This window comes from Ciconia boyciana, chromosome 11 (genome assembly GCF_034638445.1).
Source record: "Ciconia boyciana chromosome 11, ASM3463844v1, whole genome shotgun sequence".
NCBI lineage: Eukaryota > Metazoa > Chordata > Aves > Ciconiiformes > Ciconiidae > Ciconia > Ciconia boyciana.
In genome coordinates, this window is record NC_132944.1 from 10952624 (window position 1) to 10976705 (window position 24082).

A 24082-nucleotide genomic window follows, 5' to 3' on the forward strand; every position below is an offset into this window, starting at 1 on the left:
CACAGATTTATCCAGCCTTTTAAGCACCTAACAAATCAGCACCTCACTGCAGACAGGAGAATGCTTATGAGCACAAAAGGGTTTTTTTGGAATGACCTATTAAAAAAAAACCCTCAGATCTGCAATAATGTAGTCAGGCCTGTGCAAGAACATAACCTTTTCTTACCCCTTTTTTGTTTCTTACCAAATTCCTGCTTCGCCTTTAGAAATTATCTCTTTTCTACAGAACCATTTTGCTGTACATGTCAGAGCTCTCTGCCCAGTAATTAGCTGTTTATTCAGAGACATACAGGCTGGCCAGACCTTAGGAGGTCACCTAATTTATCTCTGTGCCTGATAGTAGGATTTGATTACAACTGTCATTCCTGGTTGATGTTTGTCTATAGATGCCCAGTGACAGAGTTTCTTTTAGTCCTCAGGCGCCTGCTCCACTGCCTCCCTTTCCCTGACACTGACATCTATCCATGATATCTAACCTGAATTTTACTTGTCATTACCTTCTAGTCCCAGCCCAATGGACCTGGAGAGCATGTGAAAGTCTTAATGTGTTACATTTCTGCACAAGTCTTCCCTTAACTTGTTTCCTCACTGGTACTTTTTAGGCTCTGGTAGTATCCTTTGCTGTGTACTGGCTTGTCTTCATCTGCTCCATGGCTTGCTTAAGTGCAGTATCTGAGCTGGACACAGTGCATGTGAGTGGAAGCTTTATCAGTGCTGTGCAGAGCGGAAGGATTACTTCATGTGTCTTGCAGAGGACACTCGCTTTTAGCTGGCCTGGGGTGCCTTTTTCACAAGCGCATAACATTGTTTATTCCTCTTCAGTTTATGACCCTCCAAAACTCCAGATTCTTTTCTGTGGAACAGAGACCTAATCAGTTGATAATTGATTATTTATAGCTAGTAATTTACAGTTGATAATGCCTAAATGCAGTTGTGAGCTTGTCCATATTGAACTGCACCCAATTTCCACCAATTTGTCAAGAACTTTCTTAATTCTAGTCTTAGCCTCCAAAGCACTCACCTCTCCCAGCTTGTCACCTGCACATTTAATAGGGTTCTCTGTACTTGCAATCCAGGTTGTTAATGAATGTAAGTCATTAGCCTTCTTCTCGTCCTTCCTATAACTCCATTACATATAGCCCTACTTTCGGCAGGGTCTTCTCTAGGACCTTGGATTGGTTTCTGCTGTTTGTCCTGCTTGTGAGCCTGTGTTATCCAGCCCTATGGATCAGCATGAGGTTAGGTACCAGCTTCCTGGTACCAGAGCGTACCAGTTGCTCTGGTACAGGTAACTTCTCAAAATACCACTGATGTCCACGTGGCTGTATGGCAGGAGCATTGGACAAGATGGTATAAAACCATCGGACAAAACCAGTTTTCCAGCAACGTTTGGATTTGGTTTTCTAGGGGAAGAACAACTTGGGATATCAGCAGTGGTCCATAGGTAGCTGGCTATAGGTTATTTCTTTGCAGTCAGTCATTAAATGTTGCTGCTCTTGCAAAGTTATTAGAGAATTATCAGACTATGGTATATAATTAACCCTCAATAAATAAAGTAAAACCATTTCTGGGCTAAACTGTGTGCTTGTATGGAGCCTTCCATCCTGTGGTTAAATCTGTAGTTCCCTTTTTCAATGCATGCTTGTCTAACTTATCATCTGCCATCATTTCTGAAGTACCTATCACATTTGTACTTGAAAGACAGCAGTTATAAAAGAAACCCACAGGGAGATGACCCAGAGGATGTTTGAACAAACGGAGCAGACTCTTCACAGAACTTTTGAGACTCCACAGGTAATCTCTTGGGATATCTGTTGCGGTTTGTTTTTGTCTTGTGGTGCTTTGTTTCAAGACTGCAAAGGTCCCGCTTTTCAAAGTCAGCTTTGCCTTACACTGGGAAATGCATCTGGAATCTGCTTCTGTCCAGTTGCCTGTGAGATAGTGGGACACATCAGCTATAAGTAAGAAATTTATTACCTTTTAGAGGCTGTTTTCTATGGTTTGGATTTCTGCTGTCCTTTAAGAAGGAGTATACGCTTTATGAAGGGGATAGATCCTTTACCTTCTGCGTATTATTTTTTACCATATATAACCAAAACATAATATAGTAAAGGCTTTTATTTGTCCTGAGAACTTACTATATTCATTTTTGTGAGGAGCGTAATCCTCTTGTAGATTTCTAGTTAACATCTTGACTTGAATACACTTATTTTGATTCTGTTTTCAGTAATTTCTCACATGAATCACACAGGGTATCACAGACTGCAAGGTGTTCTTAGGTTGTGGTCTTACACAGCTGTAGAAATACCTCTTCCAGAAGCTGTATTTTCAATCTTAGTCTGATAGCAAGAAAAAGAAAAATAGCATTTTTTAAAATAAGGCAGGAAAAGATAAACTTATAAGAAAAACAGGGATAATAATTGGAAACTAATCTGAATTACAGTAACATTTTATATCCAGTTACAAATCAGTAAACTGCTGCTGAGAAAAATGTTAGATCTGTGTCTAATACGTGCATGCTTTTAGACAGCAAAAGTACCTTTGAAAAGTTGATCTTTAGGATCTTTTCAAAAGTACAGGGTAAAGAATGTGCCCAGGAAGAATGAGAATCCCTATTTTTTGAGGACAAGGTAAAAAAATCTATAGGTAGCCAAACCCACTTTAAGTAAACCCAAGAGAGAGCCAGCTTTTTTAGTTGTGCTAAATGCCAGAGCAGTGTTGTAACCAACATACTGACATTACTCACGTTAGTAGATGTGAATCCTAAGCAGTTGTAAAACATGAGGCTTTTTAAAGAATTTTTTTTTTAATAAAGTACTGAAGTGATTGCTTTGTTTTAAAAAAAGTGAGTTCTCTTAGCAGGGGAACTAATGAAGCTTCTTTCCCAAAGTCTTGTAGTTGTTAAAGCTTTGATAAAGCTTTGACTGCAGCTGGGGAAGCACAACCTGTCCCTCCATCTCTCTTCTATGCCAGTGGAATGCCCTTTGGTGGGTTCTCGTGTCTTTCTCATCGAGGTACCTAGTTCACATTACGAGAGCTTAATCTACTTGAAACTGCTTCTTAGCTGCTGGTTTTGGTTGTAGGTGGTCGGTGAGAGAGCTGCAATGAACGTGGTGGGTAGTGTTAGTAGACAGGTAGGAATGCAGATGTGCACGCATGCATAAAACCACACGCACACATCTGTGCAGTTCAGAGTTGCGTTCTTGGCAGAGTGGTACTGGGGTTATTGCTAGCATGAAAATGAGAAGCTGGTTTTTATTTTCAGGGATTTGAAGTTGATAAATTTTTACTTTTAAATAGAGAAAAAGTTATTAGTGTATTTAATAGTCTCATCAGGTAAATGAGCTGTACGATGTTTTTTGAAGCAGGAAAGAAAGCCTGATGCCAGTAATTTGTACAAAAGCATATTGGAAATGTGTGTCATGTTCTAGCAGTTTTTTTAATTAGTTTTTATCAGATTAAGCAGTGCAGGTGTGGCAGAGGTGGGCAGAGATCAGGTGCCATTGTAAACTTGTGTTCAGTCCACATAATGCCCTCTAGAATAACATAATCTTGTGAAGCAGAGGTCTGTATGGTATTCAAGTGAGAGAATCCAAAAGAACAGGCTTTTCATGAATGGTAATGCAACAGGAAATAGTCTTGGAGGCATTGTGTAGCCATAAATGTATGGTATGAATAATAATTACCTGATTGTTTGTGATTCACATACATTTTGGAAGAACAAAAATGTCTGACCAAAATGTCTTTCAATAACCCAACATACGTAAAAGCAAATCGTGACTCCCCAGGAATAATCCGTTAGGAAACTCCAGCGGTTCAGTTAGCCTCACACACACTTTGGCTACCAGAATAGTAGATACATACAAAATATGAATATAGATAATGAGTGGACTTGGACATTAAGAAACACACTGCATTATAGATTATGTGTCATTTTAATGAACTCGACATTCATACACCATTTTGAAAAATAGTTACTGTATAGTAGAAGTACTCCAACTGTGATCAATTGGAGTGCTTCCAGTCCCCGGGTTATTTATTGGAGGATGGGTTAAAGATGCTTTCTCTGCTCATTACCATCTGAAAATATTATGTTTTCCATACAAGCAATTGCTGTAGTGCCCCAGGGAAGTACTGTGATTGGGCTGGGAGGGCATATTTCTCTTCGGTAAGAACATTTTGGAAAACTGCTGTTCTGTATTTCCATGTTGTTTATATTAGGTTATACATGAATGATTACACACAGATTTTTTTTCTCCCAGTACTTCATGAAACAATCCATAGGAAGCATAAGAACATGCTGGTTTTAAGCATTAAAAATAGTCGTTCAGTTAAATTAGAAACAAACAAAATAGTTTCTCTTACACCCAGTAATTAACACTGGAGATTAGCCTTGAGGTGAGCACTGAGACTGCTTCTTTAGCGAGTTTTATTGAAATAGAAACTGGAAAGTAAATTCCAGTAAGTAGCTATTTTATATTTAGTGGCAGCTAAAAATATGGTTATTTCTGTTTTTGGAGTAAATGGGACTCTACTGAAAGCCAATGTACCTCAACCTGACTCGCTCCTCTCTGTGGGGAGATGCTCTAAGTCCGTGACTGCTGCTCTGAACATCCACACATGATAGTGTTTGAAACCAGTAACTTTTTCAAAGAGGGCTGGCAAAAGCAAAGGGAGCAAAATGAAATGTCGTTGGTAGTACTGATATAAAATTTAGCTATGACAAGATGCATTTTCCTGCAAGGAAAGGAGAAGAGTCTATAACCTGCAGTTGCATTCCTTTGATCATGTGGATATACCCAGCTCCATGGTTTGTGTGCCTAACAGTTGGGATTGTGTTCATTTTTAGCCATCGGCCTCTGTAAAATGGTGACAAGGCACATACGCTGATACACGGCCGTTCTCATTTACCATTTAAAGATTATGGCCAGCATGATGAGAGATTTTCTGATCCTCCTTTGGACAATGAACTTGATTCAGCGAAACGTACCTCAAGCTGCAGGAGGTAAGGCATTTTCCTTCTACCAGTGTGTTGTTTTAGCACCAGTGGGTGACCAAGACCCCTCTACGTGTTGGTCACATGCACTATTCTACACATGAATAAAACAGTTCATGGCATGCCATGAGTACAGGACCACAGATGACCGTGCTGTGTTAACGTGCTCCTGGGACAGTTGTACCCTGTCTCAGTTAGATTGCTTCCAGCCAGTGCCTGAGGACTGTTTTGCTTTGAGAGGGAAGAACCATGAGGCATGTAGACACAACTTGTGCCGTGCCACTTGTCTGGGCTGGACAGTAGTTTCTGGCCTGGTTTATTCAACAGTTTAATCCAGCCAGAGTAAAGGCATTATTCCAGGTAGCAATTTTACTTCCAGGAACAAAACTGTAGTTAGCTGCAGAAACATGGCAGCACAAAGCATTGCTGGTATAATCTTGATGTATCAACAGCCTTAATGGTGACGTTTTTTGTGGGCATCTCAACAAGGAACATTTTAAGGGAAGCAGTTCAGGGTGGTTTTTGTTGGGGTTTTCTGAGCCTTTATGAGGCAGTTTTCCTAATGCAAGTTATATGCTTGAAAATTGAACTAGTAGGCATCAAAGGTTGAAATCATGGGAGAAGAGAAGTGGGGACTGACGTCCCTCAACTGCCTTGGAGATGGCAATTAAGGGAGGGCAGGCTCTGAAGAACTCTAGAAATGAAGGGGAGTAGATTGATTATTTCATTGCCTTGCTATTTATATGCTAACATTTTCCCCCAGCATGAGATCTTCCTCATTTCCATAGGAGCTCCAGGAATCCCTCTTGCCCTGTCATTTTAAATTATCATTCCCATCCTTCTATGTTTTCTTCCATTTGTGCTTAATTCCTCTGTTCATAATTTTGTTTCTTCTCTCACATATAACTTCTTGTGGCTGTCAGCCTTCTCTTAGAAAGCCCCCATATTACACTCTTCCGCAAGCTTATGTGAGTGAGAATTGTACATACAGTTGATCACTTGATCAGCTCTGTTTCAGTACAGATGGCCAGTGTCTGTGTGGCTATGAGGATCAAGTTGAACAACCTGAACCTAACAACAAGCCAGAAGTAACGTATCATTGTGATTTTCAAGTTGAAACTGTTACAAAAATACATTTTTTAAGCTAAGTTTTAAGTAAACTCTTATTTGATTAAGTTTTGGTTGTTATTTAAAGATGTTTTTCAAATATTAGAAACATTTTATAAGAAGCTGTTGAGAGAACACAATATTGAAATGAAATTACTTGCTTGTATTGCTCATTGCTTGTAAACAGCTATTGCTCGAAACAATTCACGGGATTACTATGTTATGAATATTTTTGTTTTCTCCCTTACAGTTCAGGTTTTCCCACCTGTTAACTTCACCCTTACAGTCTCTGCATTAGCACAAGTACTTTTACACTGGAAACCAAACCCTTATCAAGAACAAAAAAACTACACTATTAGATATGATGTGAAAATCCTAAGCCCTGTGCCTGAAGAGGTAAGATAAAAGATAAGTCCAGTATCCTAAGAAAGTTAAATTCCTGTTGAGTTTAATGTATTGCACCAAACCGGGGTGCAGTAGGCGTGATACGTCTCTTGAATGAATGGCATATTGAATCACTTATTCCTTTATATCATAAACATATACTTTGAGCACTGGAGAGATTCCCTTCCAGCTATGCTTATGGCTACAGCTCTGCTGGGACAAGGGTTAGCCTGGGAATTGGCACTCGGCAGCATTCATCTTGGGGCGAAGCTGGATACTGGCTTTAAGTGACATTCCTCCTGGTTCAAGTCAGCTCACTTAATTCACATTAATGCCAGGGTATCATTAAATGTCAGATCATGTTTCATCACAGCTGTATGCTATAGACAAATTTTTGGTAAGATAAGGGTCCTGCTGTTTTAAATGAGAAACCTTACACACTTCTTGTGTGGATTATTTGTACTCTCTAGCTTTATACACTTAATATAACCAGCTAATCTAGCTGTCTGGTTTGCCTCTCTGCAAAGACTGGATCAGTCTTTGCAGGTCCCTTAATTTGGCTTCCATTACATGTGATGCTTATTTGATTTTTTTTTTATTTCAAGTATGATACAAAGAAGACTCACAGTATCCAAACAGCTGCACTTCACAACGGTTTCTCTGCACACATTCGGACATTACTTCTTCATAATGACTTTCAGATGAGAAGTGACTGGGTGAAGGAAAAACTCCCACCTCCGCCAGGTAAGAAGAAATGCAAGGGAGGTCTGAATTTTGTGTCCTGCCCTGGTCTGTGGACTAGACATCAAAAGGTGACAGGTTTAATACTTGAAAAATACTGCTACACTGATCTTACAAAATTATTTAGCCCAGACCTTTCTCTACTGCTGTGGATCCTGGAGTACAATCTGGAGGTGCACAACATGGATAACCCACATAAAATTTTCTAAAAATTCCTTGCTAAGGCTAACCTACTTTCATACGCTCTAGGATATTAAAAGATCATGTTGCCTTGAATTGCAAGGTGTACATGAAATATGTAATGGTGTTGTGTGGTACAGCTTTACTTACACTGTTTGGGAATCTTCATCCATCCATAACTGATAGACCTGTGTGATAAGGAAGAGAATTGGATACAATAGACGTAGATATAATGGACCAAAGACTGTAATAAAAATGTTTTAGCAACATGAATTTCTTACGATTTTTGTAATAAGATTTTTCTTTCTGCTTTATAATTCCTTGACTCTCTAGGTGCTCCAGAGACATCTGTCACTAATTTGTCCTGTGTTACTCGCATCACCATTTCTAGTACTGTTTCTCTCCATTGCACCTGGGTTCCTGGCCAAGGGGCACCAGAAGATACCAAGTACTTTCTATTTTACAGGTTGGTGTTTATTCCCATTTTAGTCAGCAATGAATTTCTTTAAGAGCGTCATGTCTCACAAGTATTTTAATTTAGGTATCAGACGTACACTGAAGAATGTCAAGATTACATCAAAGACAAGTGGAACAGGAATACTGAGTGCAGATTTTCAGTGACTCATATTGATCCTGAAGAGGTTGACAATCTCATTGTAATACACATTAATGGGTCTAGCAAGTATGCTGCAATAAAACCTTTTCAGCAATTATTTAACCAAAATGCCATTGGTGAGTGGAAATACATTTTTAAAAAAAAATTAAAAAATGTCTAGCAGGACTGTCAAAAGATTTCTGAGAGAATATTACTGGATTGAATGGTTCTTGTTGCAGGTGAAAGTTTATGCTGATTTTGCATAGACATTTTAATGAAAGTGGAAGAGATTATAAGACAGAAATGGATGGTTTTAACTAACTTTGATTTTAATATTATAGAATGACAAAAACAAAAAGCTAGAAAATACAATTAGTTATTCTGTTTGTTAGCCAAAGCATTATTTCCAATATTCATTTTCAATTGATTTAGTCAATATACCTTCAAGTACAGTTTTTACTGCCTTTTATTTTATGGCCTTTCTTTGAAAGGAAAAAGACACATGGTGTTCAAGATAACCATGTCCTTTTAAAGAAAGGCATTAGACTGTTGAATAAAAGGTAGTATCAGCCATGACTGTCTATCATCTTTCATCCACCCAAATAATTTCTTTTACTTCATTAGTTCTACGCCTTTCACTTTTTTGTAAATAGATAACATTTCCCTTTTTCATGGCTTCACTAAGATAAAACAGTTGACATACTTTCTTCTTAGAAATCATCCCCATAATAGCTTGAATTTGTTCCAGTTTTCAGTAACTTTCCTGGTTATATCTGTTTTTTTCCTGAATAAGTTTTTCTAACTGTTCTACCATTAATTTCATGCTTTTGTGAAAATTAATTTAATAACCCCCCCCCCATAATCTAGTTTTCCAGAACTTTTAAGTGGATTTTAAAAACTGTTTTCCCTTAACTGTTTTCTCCAATATAGTTATTCCTCCTAAATCCTTATCTTTTCTGTCCAAAATGTGAAATAAATTCAAGGATTATAGGTCCTGCTTGGAAACCCTATCAGGTTATAAAGTGCTCCAATTGTTAGTATTTAAACTTTGCTCTATAAATAACTTACCAGTACAGTTTTCTTTTTGTAGAGAAAGTGAATGTTCCCAGAAATGTCACTGTACTCTTAGAGCAAAATGATCTCCTGGCCACATGGGAGAAGCCAATTTCTCCTTTCTCTAAAGAATGTTTTGAATACGAATTTTACCTCTTCAACTTGAAGTCAGGTAACAAGCAGGTAATTGCTTCTCTGATGCCCAAGTACTACATAGCATTCCTGTCTCTGAGCTGACTGTCCTATATAGCTAGAATTTGCCTTTATGCAACCTCGTAAAAAAGTCTTTATATTCATGGATATGTTACAAATTTTAAAACATTTAAAATAAAACCTGCTATTAGTACATTTTTGAAACTATGGACTTTTGGTGGAACTTGTGTCCCATTTGTGACTAGGGTTCAGCAAAGCCAAAGTCTCATCAGTTTTCATATTTTTCCTCTTTTTCTGGACATCATTTATGTCTGCAACAAACTATCCCCAAGAGACGTAGGAAAACAGAAGGACAAAAATTGGAGTTATTCAGTTTTATGCATCTGGGTTCAGAACAGTAGGAGGATGGACAACTCTGAAAATCCAGCATTAAGTGTCTTAAGGAAGAATGCAAAAATGAGGCATCTTTCAAGAATTTGCCCTGAAATATTGGTGTATTATGAGAGAAAATACACCTATAAAAATAGAGATCTTACTTCAAAAGCAAGGCCAGATGCTCACTGTTAATCCAGTAAAGGAGTTTAAAAAAAATAAAAAGATAAACATGATTAAAGTTTGTTTTCTGAATTGTTTAGTCTTAAGTAATCTATGACAGTACAATATTGTTTTCCTAACAGATATTGAAAATATCCTCAAACGACTTCAGATTACGGATTGATGTTACCAACAGGTATTCCGTACAAATAAGAGCTAATCATCACATATGTTGTACGAGAGGATTTTGGAGTGACTGGAGTGAAATTATTTATGTTGGTAAGAATGAATTACATGCTTCTGTCTTGTAATGAATATTATTACATTGCTGGAAAGCAAATGCTGCCTAATCATGAGCATGCACAACACCAAGTAATTTTAATAGAAGCCAGGAAAATAGGTATTTGAAGAAAGAAACTGACTTGTTAATGCCAAGTGGAGTTAAATCTCTGTTCCATTTAAAAAAAAAAAAAATCCCAAGCAAAATTTTGGACATATGGAGGGGTTTTAGACAGTGTTTTGTTTTAACATGCTTATGTTTTCAGAGACTGCTTTAAACTAGCTTAAGGCCTAATTCTAGGTAAGGCCTTTTAGTTGCATTACTTCTTTAGTTTTTACATGTGTTTCCCTGGCATGCATTGTGACGTTCATGCTGGAAGTTAATATGAATGATCATGCCAACTACTACTTTACTGGAGCTATCTGAACTCTTAAATGTTGGGGGGCGGGGGGGGATGGAAGAGCATGGTTTTAGCATCTTTGGAACATGATAATTTGCCCCACTTTGTTCTGTATTTCCCACTTGCTGAACATGTTTTTCTGGAAATAACAGTTTCCTTATCACGGCACGTTATCAACTGTTTCTTCTTAGACATCCTCCTTTGCTCTTATCTTTTGAGTTTCTTAACTTCCTGGTTTTCACTAAAAAAAAAAAAAAGTCCTTAACACTCTCCTGTTTACTGCACTTTTTCCTCTTACATCTGTTTGCTAGTGAATGTGATTAAATCTGCTGGTGTTTTGCTGCCTTACTCTTACACATCCCCTTGACCTTCCCACCTGGCTCCATGGCACTGACAAGCCCTTGGGAAGAGAGGCTCAGCAACCCGACCACTCACCTGGGCCAGGGGGGGCTGACCAGACAGCTCATTAAGTAAGAAAACTGGGTCTGTTTATTAGCCTCATGCACCTGTCTGGGAAGTATTTGGATGAGAACAACTTTAAGACCAGTAGACCTGTTCTGAGCTCATACCCTGAGAAAAACACTGGCCTAGACTGCCCGTCCTGTAGCAGCAATCCTCCAACTCTGTTACCAACTGAAACACAATTCTGGATCCATTCTTTGGGCTGTGGTGATCAAGCCCTGTGAAATGCAGCCATATGCTGCCAAAGTGGGCGTTGTAAAACTGCACCTTGATACCAGCTGTCTCTAAAAGGCTGTTTAGAAGCATTGCAGTCAAACAAAGCTAGATAAAAAATCCTTAGTGCAGCTGAGTGGGCTGGACACCCTCATTAACTACACACGTCAGCCCAATACGAAACAAATCTGTGAAGCTGTAGGTCCGTGTGAACAGCCACTGCCAGGGTTCACAGTTTAAAAGATCCACAGGTCGAGTTTGGGGCTGAGAAGCACCTCACAGCACATTTGTGCTGTCCCGGTTCTGCTTTCCCAGCAAGGCTGAAAGATTTGAGGGCCCCTCTATGTCAGCTGGAGCACTTTTGAGCTGTCTCTCCTGCGTGGCGTGACAATGACTGAGAAACCTGGAAACATCGCTGTTACAGATGGCTCTACTCACACACTGCCCATACCAAATATGGGAAATTCATCCTGATGGTAAAAAGGAAGAAAGTTAGTCTTCCATAAAAATTTACTAAAATCTCAAAAATATCCAAGGATAGGTCCAATTACTTCAGTTTTTCTTATGAAAACAGGTTTTTAGAGGCTTGTTGCAGTTCATTGACACAATACAGGTTACTGCAAAAGTCACTGGGTTTCAGTACGTACTCAGCCAGTGGTTAGCGTTGCTGTTAACTTGCTCTGTGGCTCTGAGGAAGTTTCATCTCTTCCCTCCGTTTCATGCATTATGTGGACACCTCTCACTAGGCAGGGGCACGGGCTCGTGCTGGTTCACAGTGGTGCGCGGGGCTGGGCTGGTCCCTCCGGGCACATCTCGGCGAGAAGCCCGACGAGGAGGCCCCGGGCAGGTCCCCAGAGCCACAGCACAGCTTCTGCAATTGCTGCTTCTCCCACACCTTATTCCGAGTTGCGGTGAGACTTAGTGTTGCCTGGTCGTGCCTTTTTGGAGCCATTGCCAACTGACATAAGATGGAAGAGACTTAGGACCCTTCCATTTTTGGTTTGGAAAGTGGAGACGCTTCCCAGCCGTCACGCTGGGATGCTTAAAATTGGTTTATGGGACTTAAATTGGTTTATGGGACTTAACCGTTTTCCACAGTTTGCTGCCCCAGTCATCCTCAAGACTTACACAAAGCATAACTCATTGACAGTTACATCCTAAATCTTATTTTCGTGAAAGAAAAGTGGTAACCCTGAAGACAAAATAAACCATCCTAACCCGTTTGTAATTGCGAGGCTGACTGTGTACCCCCATCGGGGTGGCATGGAGGCGCAGAACGGATCACCCGGGCCTGCTCATGGCGTCATCCACATGCTGCTCTCAGGGACTGCTGTGCAACCACAGCCGCCGGCGGAGAGAACAGGCTCAGCTCCTCATTTCTCAGAAACAAATCTGGCCACCATTGAATATTGTTGTGTCTACAGCACCAATAAACCCAACGCTCCTCTGCTCGCCGATTGATGTCCTTCCAATTACCTGGTAATGGCAGTGCTGACACCTTGATGCATAGGACAGGTAGTTATCGTAGCCACACACGGAATTGGCAGCCTTTTGAAAATGCGGTTCAATGTAAATGTTTTTGTTATACGGCATAATGTGGCGCAAAATAATGGTTGTGGTCACTGAGCAATACCTTTTCAAAACAGAAGCATTGACCTTGATAGAAATACCTGTGTCTGCTCACAGGCAGAGGCAGTAGAAAAATCCTTCCTGAGGAAATGTATCGGCAACCAGCTCACCAGAAAAATGGGGGGTTTGATGTCTTTTTTACAGGCAAGTTTATGAAGCCAGAGAAATCCAGTTCCTGGCTAGAAAGGATTAACAGAAGTTAAGAATGGTTTAATGGAAAACAAACAGTTTGTGCCTGAGATTATCAGCAAACAGTGTCTTTTCTGAGTACCAGTCGTGTGCGCGCTGCATGGCATCGCATGTCTCCGGACGGCAGCTAACGGACCATATCGTCCTGGTGGGCCTGGCTCCTCATGCTTCTCGGCTTGTTCTCTCCTTCATCAAAATGAAAGAAATTTACTGTGAAATTGCCAAGTCAGTTTCATGGAAATTGTTCTTGAAGCTCTTCGTTTCGTTTCTAATCCTAGATACCAAATCTTCATCGTTTGCATGTTAATTTGTGATCTGAATGTAATCACATAAAGCAGCTGATGAAATCTTTTGTAAGAGTGTTTTTAAAATAACCTGCACTAAAATAATATATTTAACTTCTTTTTTTCTTGAAATTCAGGGCAAAACAAACTGGAGAATCCCGTAGCCTGGATTCTCACTGTGCTTTGTGTGTCCACGTGCTGCACATTCCTGCTTGTTGCTATAAAATGCAAAATGTAAGTATCAACATCTTCTTTTTAATTACAGTATAACTAAGGACTAGGTGTTCAACAGGTGTGTGTGGATGTTACAAGCTTTGCTTAATTTTAAGAAAGGGCACTGAGTTTGGTATTCAAGCATAATTATACAAAGCAAAAGCACTGAAAAGTAATAATCAGCCTCATTAATTATCAACAATAACATTCAGCAAAATTGGTGGATAAGAGGGTTATTCAATTTAATCTTAAACAACGAAACCATATACTGAGTGAGGTTAATTTGTTAAAAATCTATTTGTCCTTATCTCATTTCTTCACTTACATGGATCTCGTTGGATCAATGATTTTCCCAGGAGGACTCTGTCTTTAACCCTGGTGAAAGCTGCTGGGAGCATCTTTCATGGCTAAAATGTACAGACCAATATTTTCTCAGTCTTGTCTAGTTCAGCCTGCAGACATACACTCTATATTGGGCCCTGGGCATGTATCTGAATTTCAGTTGACATCAAAGGAGTGTGGTAGATGCTCTGAAGAGGTACAAATTCAGTGCTTTTGTGCTTGCTGCTCCTCTTGACCTCTTAACAGGAGCAAGTGCATTGAGCTATTGTTTGCTTTGAGTTTCTGAACTATTTGTTTATTTTATTTTTAATTACTATTAAATTATTATTTTAATTAATTTAATTACTACAGAGGCTATGGATGCCATGCAGTAAAAACAGATACCATATAGCTAAACTTCCCAAAATGTGCTGTGAAGAAACCCAGATACACTCTGGATTTCTGTAGCTGTGACTAGTCAAATCGTAAGTGATGACTTAAAGAGTCAATGTAATTACAAGCTTCTCCCCTGAAACATTCATCAAGCAGCAATTATCACGATAAACACAGCTCCCAGTAATGTAAGTGCTGTCCTCGACTCTGCTAATTTCTTATTAATTTCTTTAATGCCTTTTAATTTATTGGTCATCCTGATGTGTCCTTGGCTATTTTCCTTTCCATACCACATTTCCTTTATCAAATAAAGGTCTTGTCTACAGGAATGTTACATTAGAATAACTGTTGTTAACTCTCCCTAAAGTGTCTGGTGTCTATGATAACCTGTTCTTAAGTCAATTTAATTAGCATAGCAGGTCTCAATAAGCAATCCTTTCTGGAACAAGATAGATTAACTCCCCAGAGAGTTTATTCATGTTGTGCTCTGTATGCACCTGTTCCCAACTATGCAGCCTTGATGTGTTGGTGGAAATTCCCAAACTGCTCTTACTCACATCACTGATTCTTTTATGGATTGACCTGTCTGTATAGCTGTAGGTCCTCCACTGCTCCAGCATCATCTTTGTCAGCTCTCTCCTCTCTCTTTGGGACAGCAAAACACCAACACCAGTTAGTTCCAACACCAGTTGGTAGCAGTCATACCGCTCCATGTTTTCCTGTGGAGTTCTGCAAGTATTTGGATATTATGCAGTTACCCCCTGCGGAGATCCTGAAACAGATATAGGGGAAGAAATAGGTATAGGGGAAGACTTCTACTCAAGGACCAGCTTGAAGATGCTGTAGTAATGCATTTTATGAACTTCAATATATGAGGCAAATTTAAGCTAGCTTTTCCAGGTTCAGCTGCTTGATGCTACATTGGTTGCTTCTAGGATTTTCTCTCTGCCTGGCTAGTACATAATTCCCTAGCACCCAAAGGCTCATTACATTCCATCTTTGCCAAAGTGATTCAAATTTTATCTGCCTGCTGCACTGAATTTCATGAAGTTGCTAGCATTACTCCACCCTTCCCAAGCTGCTTCTTGCTCAGTGTCCTCGCCACTTCTCTAATCCTCCAGCCTGCCCTGGGAGGAGGTGGGAAGTGTAAGAAGATGAAATGCAATGCTTAGCCTGCTCATTTGTTGTATCTGCAGATATTAAAAAAAGAAAAATAGAACAGGTTCCCTAGATCACAGTTTCATTAGTACTCTCAGTTTTTACTGCTGTTGAAAATTCATGAAGTGTACCATGCAGTTCAAGCCACAGAATCATTTCAAATTTCATACGATTTGAAGGCATTATAAGGAATTTCATTATAGCAAAGAGTTCTATAAATTTTTCTGTGTGCTTCCTGGTGATTGCAGGCATTGGAGATACAGCCCACCGTTTGGGAGAAATGCTACAAGGCAAAGAAGCCCTTTGGGACTGTTTGGATAGTCTTTTCCCTTCACTTACTTGCAGTAGCTGATGAGGTTACTGTCTTCATAAAAAGCACAACTGAATGTTTTCCTAGTTTGCCCGCTGTCTTTATGAATGAGCATCTGTGCTTCCTTAGGCTGTATCTTGGAATAACATTTTCCTCCTGGAGGTGAGCCCATAGGACGATGTAGTTAATAACTTGCTCCTAGGTGCTCTCCACTTACTTGACATGAGGACAGTCAGTAGCCCTCCATACCCTGAAATCAATGTGCTCATCCCGACCTCCACCAGGTACCCCTCCCTCTTCTGCATGCCACTCCAGTCACCAGCCACCCGCTACAGGGAAGTCATTTGGAAAATGTCACAGGGAATCTCGGTGGAGACAAGACACTAGAAAAGGCACTCTAACATACTGTGAAAACAAATATTTTATCAATCTCATCGTAGTGGTTAGAAGAGGGAAAATAACTTGTTCTCCTACTTATTTCTCTTTATTTATCTTTGGCCTTTTCATGTCACAGCCTGTGGGAAAAGTGGAAAATTTCAGAAAGACAGACACAGCACAATAAATGGAGGCCCTGAAACGCTGAGTTAAGGCACGAGGGTCTATGGGGTGTTTCCAAAGCCTGAAGGTCCAAGTAGTGCTAATGGAAAGGGCTGTGCTCTAACCCACGTACAGACAAGCAGAGATATCTGGAACATTTTTTGTGACAAGCTATTTAATCACATAACTGCAACTTTTCAGTGTCCTGCAAAAAAGAACAGGACCATTCTGAGGGCACCACTGTCACCACCCCCACCAACGCCTCACTGCAAAGACTCTTGCACCTGGGGGCAAGCAGCCCCCCGAACACAAGTGTGCTTCTGCCTCATTTCTGTTGGGCGTTTGTGCACCCCTCCTTAAGGGTTTCTATTCCAGAAGTGACGTGTAACTTATGCTTTTTGCTGACTCAATAAATAATTTTGATATGGCTCCATCAAAATCTTTTATTGACAAACAGCACAACTAGAAACGCGCCAATTCCAAAAAAACCCAAATCTTGTTGGTGACATTGCACAGCAATAGCATAAATCACAACCACACTCAGAGCTGAAATAAGATGCAGGAGAAATCATGTGGCCTCCCAGGGCCTTCCTCCTGAAAGGCTTGGGAGACCCGATGGACTTGCAGGAGCCGTGAAGACAACAGTGCTTGCAAAGCTCACCTGGGTATGGTCACAAAGACCTAACCCTTCGCAGGAAAGCTGTGAAGAGTAGAGATGATGCCAGGTGCTGGAGTGTTAATATTGGAACTCATCCCGGTCCCACTCCTGAATTACACCAGCAGCCACCTTACTGTCCCACTCTGCTGGTGGTGACTGCGCAGCCTGACTTGTCCTCTGCAGCCAGCGATGGTTGGACTGCATTCAGCATTTCAACAAAGGGGATGCAAATGTCTCCTAAAAACAACTCACTCACACCCTGCTTTTACTCCCTGTATTCCCACTTCTGGCTGCACACCTCCATCACAAGCCCTTGTCCATATGCAGCAATGGGGAGTCATCCCATAGCTTGCTTGGTCAGCTCTATTGTGTGGGCAGTGGTATGGCCCTTCCCTTCGCCTAATAATTAGTTAAGCATCAATGTCTCCTTCAAGGCAGCAGCAGCTCAGCCAGGAAGGTTTAGCTCCAAACTGATAGTCAGAAAATATTCTTCCTCAACTCCCTGGTGAGGAGATATAATAGGATAAAAGAAAACTTGACAAAACTCCGAAAGCTTTTGGAAGAAGAACAGTCATAAGAACATAAGCATTGAACTAACCAGACATCAGCCAGGAGAATTGTCACAAAATAAATGGGGCGGAGGAGCAGATCTGGTCGCAGCAGCTAGGGCTCCACACCTTGGCCGTCTCTGCTTCATGGATGTCAGGCTTGCTCCACAAAACAGGTACCGGATACTAATTCTGGGCCAAATCCTATAATCTTCACTCAGGCCAAGTTCCCATTAAAATCTGGTCCTATTTGGACATTGTGCTGTCCAGGGGTAGAGATAGTGAATGCATTTTGGCGATCAAAATGTGAAGTCTATACTCTGGGATATATCAAAGATGAGAAAAAGTTCACTCTGCAGCACTTGCTATGACAAAAATACATATGCCTGTAAGCTTCAGCCAGACTAAAGAGTGTCAGGCAGGGAAGGAGTATCTCAAAGAGTGTTAGCAGGATGAGTTATTACACCGCTAAGCAGAACCATTTACTGTCAGCCATCTCATGTCTGGTTCCTTGCCTCCTCCTTGTTCCCTCGGCACACAATTATTTGTGGTTGCTCTCCTACCACGAGACGTGGGCAGATTATGTCCAGAAACCAAAGTCAGCCTGTCTTGACTGTCCAAACAAGGTATATGACAACGCAGCCCTTGGGAAGAACATGAGTGTGAACAGACAGATCAGAGCAATTAATTTCTCTCCAAGACAGGCCTACTGCTGGCTGTTAAAAGCCGCAGCAGTGCCCCGTTGGATCGGACCTTCTAGCCCAGCTCTCTGCTGCGGCGGCGATGGGCGAGGCTGATGGGGGAGAGTGTCAGCCCACCTCCTCTTTGTCATCCGCATGTCCCCAGGGTGCAGAAGTGTCCTGTGAGGAACGGCACACCTGCCCAGTCCTCGGGGTGTCCGCTGGTGGGCCGTTATCCATTACTTTGACCCCTTTTGAACCTCGTGCTGCTGTCTGATGCCGATGACTGAGTGGGAGGGGAGCAGGAGGGCTGGCGGTTGCGAGGAGATATGCCTTCTCCCAGGGCTAAACACGTGCTGCTTGTTGGATACGTCATCATCAGAAAAAGCAATTCTTTCACATCCCTCCACTACTGTTTTTTTGCAGAAACCACGTATGGAGTAAACTGTTTCCACCAATTCCAACACCCAGCAACAAATTCAGAGATCCCTTCCCGAATGACTACGAGGTAAAATAACATTTTAGTCACTCTTTTTTTTTTTGGGGGGGGCTAGAAGAAACGCTTGTGTTTGTGTGCTGCTCTTTCCCTGTAAGGCTGTGAGCATATAGCTTGTTACTGCTCAGTTAAAGCCTTTTGATCTCTTAGAATTTCTAACGGCCATATTAAATGTGGACTACATTGTCAAATGTGTTGTGCAAAACATGCCAAATGGGAAATTTGTGGGTGCAGTTACTCTAATGATACGCACAGCCCTGACTATGAGTATAAAATGGAGTTAGCCATCGAATTTAGCAATTTGTGAGGCTGTTTTTGCAATCATAACTGCTGTGGTCGGTTCTCACCTGGCTGTGTGGCCACCTTCCCTCTGAGGACAGGTCCCAGTCTGCAGTAGCTCTGGATCTGGCCTTGTTTGTAGGTGGGGTGTTTTGTGGAGGGTTAAAAACGAAGGACAGGATTAAGTGCTATTGTCGAGTGCTTTTCTAATATGCAACGAATTTCAGGCACACAGTGCCCTATCTCTGGCTCTGCCTTTTGTAAGGAAATGGAGTTGCTCCTTCCACGGAGCACAGCCAGGCAGATAGCTCTGCCTTGGCAGGGACTGGAGGTTGACTCCAGGAGAGCTGATTTATTTTGTGAACCCTAACAATGGGAAATGTTTTGGTCCTACTGTTAAGCTGGTCTTAAGCCTTATTATGTTTGCTGTTACTTCCTGATAAATACATTTGCCTTACAGATAAGATAAAATTCCTCATTGTCTCCTCAAGGGAAGTGCTGCTCAGTAACTTGATTTTAATTTGTCCCCTTAGAACAGGGGCTTGATTTTTTGGGTATTGTTCTTATTCCATGGTCTGGTCAAGGAAACAGGCTTAAAAGATTATCATATAATGTTTGTTTTTAATTAAAGCCACTGATGTAAAATAACATGACTTAGGGTATCACAAATAAGAATATGAGAAATAGCAAATATTAACACTGCAGCTAGAAAATGTGAGCTTGCAAAAGCTGTTTCACATTATCAAAAGCAGCACTGCCTTTTATTTAGTCATCTCTTTACTGAAAGTGAGCTCGGAGCGGGTAGGTGATACCGGCTGGAGGCTTTCTGCTGGCACTGCGGCTGCAAGGGTGGTGGTACTGGCAGGGAGCTGTGAGGACATGGCCCTGGTGTCTCTGCTGAGATCACCCGGGAGAGTGAAACCCCCAGCAGCTGTTTGTTGTGGGCATTCAGTTCCTAAATTTGTAGTGTAAACAGCGGGGCGAGGTGATGAAAGCCCCGTGCAGCAGTGGCAGCATGGCCCGTGGGAACCGCGCTCAGCCCCGGGGAGAGGCTCTGCCTCCCACCACCCCTGCGGGCTTCCCAGCAGCTGAACTACTGCTTTCTGCTTCCTTCTGCGAGACACCCCGTCCCTGCACGCCTGCTTGCACAACTCTGCTCAGTACCGAGGGGTCGGGCTCTGGCCCCACAAGTGGGCTTCACTGCTGTTTATTCAGAAAAATTCACGTGCCTCCTAACATGCCCTCCAGTTCCTCCCGGGGCTCTTTGTCCTTGGCCACAGAGGGCTGTCTGGTGGGCCACTGTGGTCAGCTGTGTTGTGCAGAGTATGCCGAATGGGAAATCTGTGGGTGCAGGGGGCTGCTGGCCCGAGGGACAGAGTGATGAGCAGCCCTGTGAGAACTTCAGCGGGAATGTGAACTTTCTGGCAAATTTCTTCTGTTGAACCCAATGCTCTTTCTCGGCTCTTACCTCATGAAATGTTTTGGGTGAATCCCTCTTTAAATGCACCAACTTGAAACACAGTGTTTTGCTAAACGTTGTTAAGTGAGGGCTTTGCAGCATTTGTTTCATAATGAATATTCAATGCATGCTTAAAACGACATGTAATGACTCATCTCTCTTAATTAGTGCAGCGTAGTTGATAACCTCTGTTTACCTCCCAGCTCACCAGCTAAAAGTGGTGTTTGCTTTCCAGAGAGCACGCACCTGCACCAGCGAGACGGAGACCGAGTTCGGCAGCTTCGCTGAAGATCTCTACTGCAGCGCCCTCGACGACTCTGTTTTCTGAGAGGCTGTGGGGCTGGTGAGGCTGCGCAGCCCCGGCACACCACCCAGCATCGCGGGACGGGCTTCGTGTCACCTCTGCCGCGGCGGTGTTTCCAACCGGGGAAGGAGGACTTGCTTCCACGAGGTGCCTTGCGTAATGATAAGCTACTAAAAAAGTCCCAGTTTAAGCAGGATATTAGTACATGGTACAAGGGCTGTGTAGGAAGAAAAATTTCTGGAAAAGAGCTAATGGCTTTTTTTCTGGTTGACAGCTCAATCTTTTGGATTTTTGTTTTGTTTTAAGTAACTCTGACAACTCAAGATGCAAAATACAAACTGGGACTTGGCGCAGCCCTGTGTATAGCAGCAAGGTACCCAGCCATGGTCCCTGGCAGTGATCAAGGTGGGTCAAATCCTAGGAAAAGAGTAAAACAAGCTGTAGAGCACCCCAGTGCTGTCATCTCCAGTGCTGCACGGCTACAGCAAATTCTTCATGAGAGTGGGGACCCACACTTGGCCTTCACTGATACATTTTGTAACGAAAGAGTGTGAACTCAGCAAGTACTCTGAATAACCTCCATGGAAATGGAATTCATTGATAACGGAAGCGTCTGTCTGTGCTGTGTGCAAGCTGTGAGCCGTGCAGCCAGACTGCTCCTGCGCAGGGACTGCTTGAACGGTGCAACGGCCAGGCCGTGCCTGACGTGGCAGTGTCCCTCTCGCACTGCATAAGGTACTCACATCTTGCTTTTTAAGTAAACATAGCACCAATTTTGGATGTGGGGAAAAGGCTGTCTCAGTTGCAGGACTTTCTAAACCCCAAAAGCCTCTGGATTTTATAGGCTATTTAAGACAAGGTTAGTTTGCCTATGCAGCTGATGTACAATTAGAGTCTTATTACTTTTGTGCACAAAGCTAGCACCTTGCCTTGCTACTTTTGTACACACAGATAGCACATTGCCTTGTTATTTGCGTGTGCACAGCTGGCACCTTGCTGCGACAGGCATAACTCCCAAAATCTCAGAGTTTGTGGCAGGTTTTGCAGGTGGCCTGCTGTGCTGCACGGGTTGTGTGCAGTGCAGGCCTGTGAGGAGCCACATTTAAACTTCCAGTAAATTCACAGCTTGGGAATTGAAAACTATTCAGGTAAATAGCTATGAAACGCTGCAGAAAACTGACAGGAGTCTCCCGCTGATGAGCCACTGGCAACTGAAGAACCCTCAGCAGCCCCTGCAGAGCACTGACCCCAGTGCTGAGTGTAAAACCCCTCTGAGCCCCGGCTGGGCACGGCCAGCCCCGAGCACGCTGCTGGCTCTGCGCACGCTGCACTGCCGGGGCTGCCAGCCTGGGCCCTGCTGCGCCAGGCACACGGCGAGACCTGGGGAGGGGACCAGTCCTACTCTCAGATTTTTCCTGTGAAGTTCCAAGATACTGGTAAAAATGTCTATGCTCATGTAGTTGTGCTGCCATGCGGACAAAGACACTCAACTGACGATACCCCGATGCCTCCTGCATGCCTCTCCTCTGGTGTCCTGACTGTCCAGCATGCAGAGGAGTCCTTACTGTTTATTCCTCTCCTGCTTTGTGGAAGTTTATTTTTTTCTTCAGGTTATTTTCTTCCTTCTTGTAAGATTCGTGCAGTTTGCAGAAGAAAGCAGGCATTTTTAATATCTTCGTTTCCCTAGGCTTAAACATCCCCAGCTTTTGGCTGTGTGAAGCTGGTGGGGCTGCGATGGCTGACACCTGCACAGGGATCACGGCGGCTGGCCAAGACTGCAATCTGGGTGCTGCGAGACCCTGATTTCAATATGAAACAAGAGCTTCATCTGTGTTTCTTACAGTCCCTTCTCCTGAATGAGAGAATGCCACGAGGATGGGTGGGCTCTGAAAGTGCATCTGTCTGCCTACCTGGGTGCTCACTGGAGGCCGCGGGATGGCAGGAGGCACGGGAGACTCGCAGTTGGCTCATTTTCAGTCCAAGGCTGCTTTGCAGGCTCTTGCCTTTGACATCAGCTGGCAGCATCTGCAAAAGGACAAGAAGGGATCGTTTGTGCTTCCTGGCACAAGAGGGTAAAGCTTAAGGGGAAAAAGAAAAAAAAAAAAAAAAAGACAAATGGCACAAACTGATAAACTTCCTCAATTGCACCTACAAAACAAAGCACAGGCTGGCAATGCAGAGTTTTCAAGCATACGGTAATTAAAGAAATGTGCCAAGGACCTCTTGGTGCTCTTAAGAGGCTTTCTGAGCTGCAAGGAGCTGGGCTCCTCCTTCATGGGCAACTTCAGCTGCCTTCAGGTAATTTTGAAAATCCAAACCCAATACTGCAACCCATTTTTCTTCACTATCTGTTGTTCCATCTGAAATGAACTGCATTTGAGACAGCGTCGGTTTCTGTTTGCAATTTGTTTACTTACATTGTGTAATCCACAAAGGGAGTTACCAAATAAACCTCCTGCCTGAAACCACTTGAACAACTCGGGCTTTGACCTTTCTGGCCGCGGACCACGAAGCTCTCCTGTTCTTGCACTCCTTTCTACTTCCAAGAAACCTCCTGTCTGTCGAGCTGGCCAGAGGTGGGCTTAAGCACATTAACAAAGAATAAAAAGGAAGATTTGACCCAAGCAAGTTTGGAAAGTGCCTAACATAATGGAGTTCCCAAGTGCTACAGACTAAAAATAATTATAATAAATGAGCCAGTTCTCATCTGGGTGAAATAGCATGGCTCCATCAAAATTAACGTAGCTCCTTAATATAACAATGTTTGTGCCTCAAATGTCTCTCCTGCATGTGATTTTAATGGATTTGAGGTGCCCAGCTTTAACAGTCTAAAATCAGAATTTCATTAGTAAAATCCTAAAAATGAGACTAAAGAGAATTCTTTTACTACAATGTATTTATGTCATGCCTTCAAGTGGCCTAATAAGTAAGATTTCTAAATATAATTTCATTCCCATTAATGGCAAGATATTGCAGAGATTAATGCGATATATTTAAGTATATTTTGCATTTGAGATGTACATTTAGCTATGTGAAAGCGTGTGTGTGAATGCTCAGCGCTTACTAGTGAAGGCAGCGGCAGCCGAGGTGTTCCCCGGGTGCGTGGGCAGGTAGCTGGTGGGGAAAAATACGCTTTTGGTTTTCAGTGCCACTGATAAGCATGTGCATCACAGGAAAACAACGCAAACAACCTCAACGAGCCGGTGATGATAGAAAACCCGTGTGGATGTTCATCTGATCAGCAAGGGCACGTCAGGTCCTCGGTGCTTCCAAGGAGGATGAGTTCCCTTGGGGATGGGCAGGGCTTGATGGCTTTGAAAGCCAGCAGATACGTTTTACACTCACTCTAGTAAATAAAACTGGCCTGGTGTAAAGCAGCAGGAGTATCTTCATTTTCCCAGCCAGGCCTTTGGTCCAGCCCTTCCTGGCAGCCCAGTGCTGCCTTGTGCAGGTACACGGTGGGGGAACCTCACCTGTACTGAACAAGATCCGCCCGCGGAGGACGAGAAAAGCAATTCCTGTCAGA

The 24082-nt window shown here is 42.4% G+C and overlaps 1 protein-coding gene across 5 annotated transcripts; it reads left to right on the forward strand.

Annotated features, from left to right (window-relative positions):
• The first annotated feature begins 1696 nt into the window (after window positions 1-1696).
• IL5RA (interleukin 5 receptor subunit alpha) lies at window positions 1697-20856 on the forward strand. Of its 5 annotated transcripts, none has more exons than XM_072876112.1 (11): window positions 1697-1794; window positions 4850-5005; window positions 6354-6499; window positions 7093-7231; window positions 7742-7874; window positions 7950-8140; window positions 9094-9239; window positions 9887-10022; window positions 13338-13434; window positions 18445-18526; window positions 20488-20856. In XM_072876112.1, exons 2-11 carry the CDS (start codon window positions 4924-4926, stop codon window positions 20578-20580), a joined length of 1245 nt encoding a protein of 414 aa, XP_072732213.1. In that variant the 5' UTR covers window positions 1697-1794; window positions 4850-4923; the 3' UTR covers window positions 20581-20856. The 5 variants fall into 5 exon arrangements, with proteins under 5 accessions (XP_072732213.1, XP_072732215.1, XP_072732216.1 ...); XM_072876113.1 differs by having other exon boundaries at window positions 1781-1794; window positions 4921-5005; XM_072876114.1 differs by lacking the exons at window positions 18445-18526; window positions 20488-20856 and adding an exon at window positions 16110-16444.
• Window positions 20857-24082: the final 3226 nt, after the last annotated feature.

What these genes read in the sequence shown, in the direction of transcription:
- IL5RA (XM_072876112.1), top strand. Translation starts at nt 4,924, where the DNA reads ATGGCCAGCATGATGAGAGATTTTCTGATCCTCCTTTGGACAATGAAC. An exon ending in AAAACTCCCACCTCCGCCAG is followed by an intron (nt 7,232 to 7,741) that starts GTAAGAAGAAAT and finishes TTGACTCTCTAG; the next exon opens with GTGCTCCAGAGACATCTGTC. An exon ending in GTTGCTATAAAATGCAAAAT is followed by an intron (nt 13,435 to 18,444) that starts GTAAGTATCAAC and finishes GTTTTTTTGCAG; the next exon opens with AAACCACGTATGGAGTAAAC.